General features: G+C 40.3%; 1 protein-coding gene across 1 annotated transcript; it reads right to left on the bottom strand.

Annotated features, from left to right (window-relative positions):
* Positions 1-4,829: 4,829 nt before the first annotated feature.
* LOC131941121 (uncharacterized) lies at positions 4,830-5,306 on the bottom strand. Its single transcript, XM_059300131.1, has one exon. It carries the CDS (start codon positions 5,304-5,306, stop codon positions 4,830-4,832), a length of 477 nt encoding a protein of 158 aa, XP_059156114.1.
* Between the last annotated feature and the right edge of the window lie 6,259 nt (positions 5,307-11,565).

The raw sequence follows: 11,565 nt of genomic DNA, 5'->3' as shown, positions 1-11,565 counted from the left end.
TGTCTCCCTTGTTGGTTCATCTGTGCCCGACTGACAGACGGCCATGTTTGTCTGTCATGAGATCTGACACGTCTGTCATAACAAAATTGTACCGGTCGGTGATTATAATGTATGTTTGTCTATAAGTCATAAGGCCTTGCATTTTTTCTTTCAGACTTTTTTCTCTAGGGGAGGGGGCACTTGAAACTATGAGGGGGGGGGGGGGTGACTACATTTACCGGGGGCGGACACTGTAGATTGTATTTCGTTCGGAGGGCGGTAGACGTGCTTCGGGGTGGGGGGGGGGTGCTCCGAAGAGATGCCTGATAGAAATCCTGAGGCATTGTTTCTTTAAAAGAGACTATGGTAAGCTTAGAAAACCTTTATCAAAACTTTAGCTTAAAGTGGTTTGTAAATAAATAGCATAAGCTGATCCCAAATATAAGTAAACTAAGTTTTTAATCAGGCTGTCGTTTTTATTTCACATTGTTGTTGGCGTGTCTTAATGAGAAGGTTGAGGGAGGGGGAGGCATAAATTCGTGTTCGTGGAAATAAAGCATACTTAAAGACAATAAATACGTACTCAACTACGCAGACATGCACAAAACAAACGCACAAACACGTGCAAGACAAACACAATCACAAATATGCTCACACACACACACAAATGCGCAGACATGCACACAATATATAAAAAAAAAACACACACAAACACGTACAAGACAAACACAAATAAAAACATGCACATAATATATAAACAAATATACAAACTCGTACAAAACACGCACAAACACAAACATGCACACATAAAAACGCACACAAACGGCATTCAGTGACATCTCCATAAAAAAAAAAACAACTAAGACTTCCACCCGTGACTCCCCCCTTAACAAAGTTACCCAGATACTGCTCAGCATTCAACTGATTTTTTTCCACATGGTTCGCTATTCACAGACACCCCGCCCCCCCCCCCCCCCCACCCAGCCGCCCCACCGCATCGTTGCCATGTCATCAAACACGACAGCTCGTTTCCTAGGCCGTTGCTCGGGGCGCCGCGCCCTACAGGTATCGCCAGTTCTACAGGTGCCGTTGCCATGGCAATTAGCCTTTTGTGTAATCCCGGCGATGTCACATAACGATTTTATTGATGTAAGACAGTGAGAAAAAAACAGATCGTTACGGCAATGAGAGTTAAGTTATTCCAGTTGTGTAATTGGTTGACGTTTCAATCGGTACATAGTTCAATTACACAATAAATAATTAGATAAACAGTTTAAAACACATGAAACGATTGAAAGACACATTAAAGAAATAAATACATAGTTAAAATACATATTAAATAATTAGATAAACAGCTTAAAACGCATTAAACAATTGAAAAACACATTAAAGAAATTAATACATAGATAAAATATGTATTACATGGTTGGATAACTTGGTATAAATAAATTTACTAAACACAAACACGGTTTAAATTGAAATTAAAAAAAAAAACAACAGTTGAAACGTATTCTTATGGAGTCGTTGTGGTCGAATGGTAGAGTTTATTATTACTACTTCGAAAGTCGCAATTTCGGATCCCAGCTCAAATGTATAAGACGTCACTGAGTCCACCCAGCTTTGATGGAAAGAATGGCGGCTGGGCATATGGCTAACTACACTTATATGCTGAGGTCATTGAACAAATTAACTCTACTTCATCTGTTTTATGTGTCATGGGCACAAACAGAAAAAAAAATGATGATGTTGACTTCAACAAATGCAGATTTTAATGAGTAAAAAGTTACATCAATGTGTAAGAAAATGTACTGTTTCAACATCAATTGCGTGACACCAAAATAAAATCTGTTCCGGAATAATGACTGGTAAAATAAGCCACCAATCTGTCCAACTGGGAAGGTTGGGGGGGGGGGGTCGTTTTTCATCAACATGAATTAATAGAAATAGGTGAGGGGCGCAAATTTGAATGTTCACCCCGGGCGCCGGAATGGGTTGCTACGCCTATGCACCCTTGGGTGTCCCCTGGACTTGTGCCTCCTCCCTAGTGCGTGACAACCTGGTTTAAATGTAAGAGGTCTTTTTGTCGAGCCCTGGTGCTTTACTTATTGGTTTAGCAAGGGTGATTCTACCGCTAGACCACCCTGTCCTTATGACGTTAATGAGTCCAATTAATGGTTAGGATTACCTGAGTGCAACATTCCCTCTAAAGAGTTTCTTCCAGGAATCTCTTCACCCCCCCCCCCCCACAGAAAGTCTACCGCCCCCCGAACGAGCTGGAATTTATATAGAAAAGATACTTTTACCAGTGTTCGCCCCCCCCCCCCACCCCCCACCCCCCGAAAAATATAGTCCGCTCCCCCCCCCCCGAAAATATCGTGCCCCCCCCCCCTCTAAGGGGGAAAATTTAGTGCTATGTGTATTTTGTGTGCGGTTGTCCTAAAAGACATACAAGGATAAGTGTTTTACAAGTGACTGCGCGTCTTGTTTTACTCGACTGCGCGGCCGCGCATCCGCGCAGCTTTAGCACTACGGACTATCAAGACTTACTAATAACTTAGGGTCATGATTAAGAAGGTTTAAGTTGGTGACTAATTATACTTTGAACTAAAAATATTACACTAATTACGCATTGTGTTTTTTAATTGTATTTTATTTTCAAAACCATCACCGATATTTAATGTCAAAAACATGCCCACGGTAATGTCGTCTTGCTTGTCAACAGGACAAATTCACACCACGCCATGATGAAAGTTTGAAATGTTATGAAACTTTCCACTTCTCAACAACAACAACAAAGACGAGGTCAAAGGTCACTCAAAGCTCACCTGTCCCCAATGGACACGTAGGACGCGGTGCATGATGGGACATTTGATGACCGGGCATTAAATGCTCCGGCACGGCGAGGTAGCTTTCAGTCAGGTCCGGTTGCTTAAGGCGACATGCTGGCTCCAGTAACGAGGACTTGTGTACTAGGTTCGAATCCTGTCTAGCCGGATGCATTTTTGTTGATGGATTTTTTTTACTGATGTGCTAAACTTTTCTCTTTTTTTGAAGAATTATAACTAATATACAGCTTTAGTAAGAAGACTTGGTCTGTGATTTGGTTCCCCAGGAGGTCTATAACCAAAGGCTCCGTTACCTTTACAAACAGGATTAGCAGCAATTAGGTTGTGAAAAATCCTACATGCAAAGGTTATTAAATAAAAAGCAGAAAGCATTACTGCCAATATTGAATTAGGAAGCAAGAACTTGATTCAGTATTTGGTTTAGTAAGCAGGAAACGATTCACGATTTGCTTTGGTAAGCAGGAAGCGATTCAAGATTTGCTTTGGTAAGCAGGACTAGATTCAAGATTTGCTTAAGTAAGCTGGACTATATTCGAGATTTGCTTTAGTAAGCAAGAATTGACAAAGAAGAAATCGACTGTAGCAAGCAGTGCATGGACGTTTACTGAACTTCATTGGGGCATTAACACTTGAGGTGAGATTAATTGTTGTCGAATTTTGAAACACTTTCTTTAAACTGCTTTAGACGTATATAACATAATGTCTTTGATGAAAAAAAAAAACTCATGTAAGAAAATAAGTTTTTTTTTAAATTATATACCTGCACTTCTATTGGGTTGCATATTAAATCTAGGTAATATTTTGTATTTGACAAGTACACGTTTATGACAAATTTAAACCAGGGTACTATAAATGTTTAAAATGGGAAGCCTTGGTGGCATTGAAAAGAGTACGATCTTAAACACAATAGCATAGATTTAGGTTTACTGAAACGAGTCAACTTTGATGCTGTTATGCACCAGTATATTATACATTACTTTTATAATATTATTCCCTTTTTTAATCAATGAATTCAACTGTTGATGTTAATACTAAGTGATCTTTTTTTTAAGAGTTACGCGACAGCGATTTATAAAATATGCATGCAGCTAACTCAACCGAAAAATTACATGGTCAGCAAAATTATTTTTGCTTTACTGAATTTTTTAGTCAACTAAAGTTTTTTCTTTCGATATCGTCGCTGAAAATTGATTGTTTATCTCACTTGTTTCGAGGTTATGTTTTATATAACAAACACATCACATAATTCTGGCGTGTATTGATTACAGTTCAACAGTTTCTCTAACGGTTTTATCTCAATTATGCATGGGGAGATGATCAGGTGACATATGAGAGTTTCAACATGGCTCAGTGTAACAGCTTTGTTTTTTTAAGCATCTTACATCTGTGTCTGATAGATGCATCATGCAGCCGTCTTTAGAGAGTCGGTGTGTAATGGGCCATGTGATGGTGTGGTGAGGATGGGATTATAGGACATTTGATAGTCAGAGTTTCCTCCAGGCATTGCTTCTTCTTTCTTTCTGCCTTCCCCCCCCCCCCCCACCCTGAAGAAAAGTCTACCGCCCCCCCCCCCCCCCCCAACGAAATGGAATTTATATAGAAAATATATAGTTTTAACAGTGTTCGCCCCCCCCCCCCCCTCCCCCCTGAAATTTTAGTTCCCCCCATCCCCGAAAATTCCAAATGCCTTTGGAGAAAAAAGTAGAAACACTGGGGATAGTGGGATTGGGGGATAGTATTATTGGCCCTAGAATGGTGTGATGGATGATGGTGTTATGGGGGATGGTGTTATATGTAATGAGATGGTGTGATGGGGGATGGTGTGATGGGGGATGGTGTGATGGGGATGGTGTGATAGGGGATGGTGTAATGGGGGATGGTGTGATGGGTATGGTGTGATAGGGGATGGTGTAATGGGTGATGGTGTGATGGGGGATTGTGTGATGGGGATGGTGCGATGGGGATGGTGTGGTGGGTGATGTCATTATAGGCATTGGGATGGTATTATGGGGATGGTGTTATAGGACTTGGGATGGTGTGATGGGGGATGGTGTGATGGGGGATGGTGTGATAGGGGATGGTGTAATGGGGGATGGTGTGATGGGGGATTGTGTGATGGGGATGGTGCGATGGGGGATGGTGTGATGGGGATGGTGTAATGGGGGATGGTGTGATAGGGGATGGTGTGATGGGGATGGTGTGATAGGGGATGGTGTAATGGGGGATGGTGTGATGGGGGATTGTGTGATGGGGATGGTGCGATGGGGGATGGTGTGATGGGGGATGGTGTGATGGGGATGGTGTAATGGGGGATGGTGTGATAGGGGATGGTGTGATGGGGATGGTGTGATAGGGGATGGTGTGATGGGGGATGGTGTGATGGGGGATTGTGTGATGGGGATGGTGCGATGGGGGATGGTGTGATGGGGATGGTGTAATGGGGGATGGTGTGATGGGGGATGGTGTGGTGGGTGATGTCATTATAGGCATTGGGATGGTATTATGGGGATGGTGTTATAGGACTTGGGATGGTGTGATGGGGGATGGTGTGATGGGGATGGTGTGATAGGGGATGGTGTAATGGGGGATGGTGTGATAGGGGATGGTGTAATGGGGGATGGTGTGATAGGGGATGGTGTGATGGGGATGGTGTGATAGGGGATGGTGTAATGGGGGATGGTGTGATAGGGGATGGTGTGATGGGGATGGTGCGATGGGGATGGTGTGATGGGGATGGTGTGGTGGGGATGGTGTGATAGGGGATGGTGTAATGGGGGATGGTGTGATAGGGGATGGTGTGATGGGGATGGTGCGATGGGGATGGTGTGATGGGGATGGTGTGGTGGGTGATGTCATTATAGGCATTGGGATGGTATTATGGGGATGGTGTTATAGGACTTGGGATGGTGTGATGGGGGATGGTGTGATGGGGAATGGTGTGATGAGGATGGTGTGATGAGGATGGTGTGATGGGGGATGGTGTGATGGGGGATGGTGTGATGGGGATGGTGTGGTGGGTGATGTCATTATAGGCATTGGGATGGTATTATGGGGATGGTGTTATAGGACTTGGGATGGTGTGATGGGGGATGGTGTGATGGGGGATGGTGTGATGGGGATGGTGTGATGGGGATGGTGTGATGGGGATGGTGTGATGGGGGATGGTGTGATGGAGTTGTTAGAGGCCTTAGGATGATGCGAAGGGGGATACAAAAAGTGAAAGGTAAATCTTTTCAGACCAAGTTATTGATCGGACAGTTGAGGTAGAGTTTATTTGTTATTTTACCTCGGTATAAGAGGGTACGCCGGGTCGCCTTTACTTTTGCTAACTGAGCCAGGTACCCTTTATAGCTGAGTGGACTCAGGGACCGACTGCAGACTAGTCCGGATCGAGAACTTAACTTGAGACTTTCAGGAGGTTAGAAATCGTGTGATTTGAGGGTGGGGAGTGGGTGGGGAGTGGGTATTGCATAGGATGGTAGGGGTTGTACAATACGATATACGATGGTATCTTCTAAGATGGTACTCTGCTTAATGGTTATATAATGCATGAGATGTGAGGGGTATTATTTTAGATGGTATAATTTTGCTTAAGTTTTGAATGGTAATTAGATCAGTTTGTTTTAGGTAATACATAAGGATTATATGCTATAGTATCTGGTGAAAGGGTATTATTATGGAATCGTATATTATTATTTAGTAAGTGATACACATTTGTATGTGTAGTATGATAATATAGGGCCTTGTATTAGAGTATCTGATACTGGACTGTATGGACCGTGATAGTCTTGTATTAGAATATCTGGTAATGAATGATAGGATAATATGTTAATGATGATGTAGCGTATGACGATTTAACAAAGACGTCTGGTAGTTTATGATATATTCGCATTTAAACCAAGAGGAAAGGGAAAAAAAGTAAAGCAACCAGCTGTAATATACATAAGGGGGTGGCTGCCATACTCTACAACAAGGCTGCCACCAACCCCCCTCCCACCCCCTTCATCTACCCCTCCTCCCATACCAACCCTGCTGCTGCTGCTTACATAAAATCTAGCACGAGCAGAAGCTCCTTTGTTTCAGGAGCGAACTTGACTATAAAAAGGGTAACAGCTGAGGTCATGTGAATTAATCCATGAATAAGGTTGCACCTCCATCCATTGACATGTAGGACCGCCCCAAATTTTAACCTCGACCCTCCCCAAAGTCTGCTAGTAAAGACCGCCCTAAAATGTACGCATGGGCATTAGCACTAGGAGAAGGAAGAAGAAGGTAGATCTAGTAGAACTAAGGACTTTTGTGCTAGTACATGTTAAGGTCTTATCCATTATGTTCCGTTCCACTTTGTGTGTTGGGTGGTGTAAGGGGTGAGGTAGATTTGTGTTGTCTGGTGGTTGGGGATATTGATGTGTGGAGTATGGGTCGTGGTGTGTAGGTGATGGTGTGGTATAAGGATCGAGGTGTGTGGGTGATGGTGTGGGATATGGGTGGTGGTGTGTGGGTGATGGTGTGATATATGGGTCGCGGTGTGTGGGTGATGGTGTGGGATATGGGTCGCGGTGTGTGGGTGATGGTGTGGGATATGGGTCGAGGTGCGTGGGTGATGGTAAGGAATATGGGTCGCGGTGTGTGGGTGATGGTGTGGGATATGGGTCGCGGTGTGTGGGTGATGGTGTGGGATATGGGTCGAGGTGTGTGGGTGATGGTAAGGAATATGGGTCGCGGTGTGTGGGTGATGGTGAGAGATATGGGTCGAGGTGTGTGGGTGATGGTGATGGATAAGGGTCGTGGTGTGTGGAACAGAGTGTGTTACGGGGTGAGGTTCCTGGTGCGGTGTTGGGTGCTGTATGGTATGATTTGGTGGTGGGTGTGGTATGGTATGATGCGGTGCGTGATGCTGTGCTGGGTTTGATATGGTGCGTGCTGGTTGTGGTATGGTATAGTTGGCGGTATTTAGCTGGGTGATGGTGCGGATCTATTTTTATTCACCCTACTTCGTTTTATTTTGTTTTTATTTCGCAGAATAAATTATAATTTATTTTAAAATTTTTAAAGAATTATAGAAATTGATAGTCTATGTATATCTTATATATATATATATATATATATATATATATATATATATATATATATATATATATATATATATATATATATATATATATATATATATATATATATATATATATATATATATATATATATATATATATGTATATATATATATATATATATATGTATATATATATATATATATATATATATATATATATATATATATATTTATATATATATATGTGTGTGTGTGTGTGTGTGTGTGTGTGTGTGTGTGAGGTTGTCTTATGTGTGAGGTGAGAGATGTGAGGTGGTTGCTATGAGAGGTGTTTGAGGTTGTGTGAGGTTGTGTGAGGTGTGGAAGCAAGGTGAAGAGGGCGAGTGTCAGAAAGTGCAACGTCAAGCGTACGCCGTTAACTCGAATCAATAAATTAAACTATTTTTAAACTGTCGCAAATGACTAACGATGCAATGACTAAGTGCGTTTGAGTTCAATTAAACGATACCTTAAAGTTCAAATAAATGTCACAACCAAAAAAAAAAAGGTATGTTTGATTATTTTAAAAAAATAATCATTAATATCACGTGACTTTGACGTCATCAAGGCAAGGAAACCCACGGATCTTCTACTGTTGAACAAGTCAAAAATAGTGAGAAAACTGTTTGACGAGTTTCACAGTAACAGATCAGGGGAAATAACTCCAATGGATATAAAAGGTTTCAAGGCAAGTAATCAACGGGAATCTCAAAATATTATTGAAAGGCAAATTAAAAATGAAGAAACATGAAGAATGATTTGAAGCTAAGAAGTCAGATAATTATCTCAAAAGATATTTTTAGATGTGATTAAATACAACGTTTTTATCAATCAAAAATAATAATATTGATAATAATTGATGTTGTCAATCAACCATTAATAACATACGCTTTTTCTTCTAAAAACCAATTTTATACGTTAGCGACATTCGTCATTACATTCTAAGCGTGTATCAATAAACTAAAAAAAATTATACAAAAAAAAATAAACTAAAAATAAATTGAAGTAATTACAGGTCTGGAGCAAAATTAGATAAATAAAAACTACGTGCGAAATACTAAATACAATACAAATTTTATTGTTTTAGCTTCAAATAAATATATGATTGAAATTAATTCTTTTTTAAAATATTTTTTTTTAAATTGTAAGACACTATCGTACATATCAAGATCTTATTCTAAATCAGAAATATTAAAAATAATCATCATCAATCCAAAAACATCATTTTGAAATTGTTTTTTTTTTTTAATGAAATAATTGAACAACGGCGTGATTGAACGTGACCCCAGTTCGGATCCGAGGGAAGACGACGCTCTTAGCAACCCATTTAGGAGAGAAATTTCTAAAACCAACCACAACATTCTGCCTGTTACTGGTAGAGCTTATGTATGGAACCACAACAAGATACAAAATGCGTCTGAAGTCGGAGTAAACGACGGCATAACATACGCAATTTTGTTAGAGGATATTTCATCTATAAATACAGTTAAGAAGAAAGAACAACCCAAAGGAGGTCGGCGTACTCAAGGCTGCTAAACCGAAAAGTCCCGAGTTCGAACTTCCGAGCAGATGAGACTCGATAGCTGGGGACAGCAACCCGTCTAGGGGAGAAAACTTCAAAACCGCTGCCTTGTAGTTTGTTCTTGGTTGGACAAAGGCTATGGTAGCAAATCCAGAAATAAAAGCAGGCTGAAATCAGAGTCAATGGCTTATATGGCCCATAACAAGTTGACACGTAAACTTAATTGCGTTAGAGGAAATCTTTTCCAGTAGACATATTACAATAATTAATAACGAAGAAGAAAATATTAATGCAATGATTCAACTTTTTATCCACGATTACAGCTGCAAATGATGACCGTAGTACTGTTTATTTAAGGTAGTCTACACAATTTAGTTTGATGCTATCTAAACGGTGTGGACTACCTCAATACGCAGTACCCATGCTTTCATGCTTGCATAGTACCCATGCTTTCATGCTTGCACAGTACACAAGCGTCCATGTTTGCGACGGCTGCGGAAATAAATGCTGGTCTGTTAGGCTTGGTGCCGGTAAGATCTAGACTGTGGAACTAAATATGTGATATAAACAATATGTGATGTGAAAACTGAGCTGTGTCTACATGTGGGGTGGGAATTGTGGGGAGGGGGTGGCGGGGGGTGTCACTACCTGTTCATTTCAGCGTGTCATTTATCGCATGGTCAGCTTAGCTTTTTTTTTACTGCCATTTATCGTTGCATTGTCAAGGGACGCGACTCGTTATGATTTTTGTATGTTTAGTCTGAGTTGTCGGGATTGTTGAAGTTGTAGCCGGGGCGCGCTGATGTTGTTGATACAAGATGGGGCGGCACAAGTAAAAACAGATCCATTACATTTTAAGACAAGCTAAACAACAGTTTTAATCCAGTATTTATTGCTGAAATAGATGCATCAGGTTGTTAGAGATAAAATATATTGTTTTTGTTTCGATTTGTTTCAGCGTCGGCCAAATTAGTTTAACAATTAAAATATTTAATGTCTCGGTTTTGAAGGTGAATATACTAATTCACTGGCAATTATCAAATACCACTAAATTTTTAAAAATGTTCAAAATTTTTTTAAAATAAAATAAAATAAAAATATATCTATATACTAATTTGCTATTAATAAACTGTTAAAAGTTCTTTAGTAAGTAAAGTGTTGTCTATCTATTTGTTTTTCCATTCAAACCCACTTGTAAGCCAACATTGATCACACCGACCTTCCATACATATTTACATGAGTCAGCACACCACAATCAACAAATAAGTTCAAAGCATCAGCCCATGGGTGTCTGTGTCGATGTCACACGTTGTTTGGTGTGTCTGTGGGAAATGCACTATCGTCTTTAGGCCCTTTACGTCAGTTATCCTGAATGTCTATATCTAGATGCATCGTCAATATCATTCTACGTCACTTTGTACTTATATCTCAGCTTTTCTGATCGACATTTCGCTTCTCAGTCTTTTACATACTAACAGAAGTTTACTATGTACATCGTATTATATATATATATATATATATATATATATATATATATATATATATATATATATATATAAAGACCTTTAATCACATAATCTTGTCTATCTACATAACTGAGACAGCCAATTACGTCAACTGGTCTAAATAAATATGACACGCATTTACCCCCGTATATCTCATATCTCAACTTTCTACAAAGGGGTCATCCATAAATGACGTCACGCTTTTTTTTTGACGATTTTTACCTCCACCCCCCCCCCCCCCTCCCATTCGTCACAAGTCATCACAAAAGCCAGACAACCCCCACCCCCCTACAAGCCTCCCTCAAATTTGCATTTGAATTTTTCTTAAAACATCGATAATTTTCCAAAATCTTGTCTGAACTCTCTCAACATAGAGTATTTTAATCAATTCTTATTACAATTTATTAAAACAGTTTTCTAAAACGCGATATGACGGCTAAAATTCGTTTTCTAACATTGTTTTTTATAATGCAAAAGTTTGACGTCCCACAATCAGACCCCCCCCTCCCTCACCCTCATAACACACCGTCAAAAAATTACGGACTCCCCCTTTCCCCCCTACGAGTGTGACGTCATTTATGGACGACCCTTAACTCTAAATAAAACGATCTCTAAATATCT

Source organism: Physella acuta, unplaced genomic scaffold, assembly GCF_028476545.2.
Source record: "Physella acuta isolate Inbredline_101_S28 unplaced genomic scaffold, ASM2847654v3 ptg000347l, whole genome shotgun sequence".
Lineage (NCBI taxonomy): Eukaryota > Metazoa > Mollusca > Gastropoda > Physidae > Physella > Physella acuta.
This window is presented reverse-complemented; position numbering and strand designations above follow the sequence as displayed.

Bases quoted from the DNA above. Each gene is read 5' to 3' on its own strand.
- LOC131941121 (XM_059300131.1), bottom strand. From the start codon at position 5,306: ATGACATCACCCACCACACCATCCCCCATCACACCATCCCCCATTACA.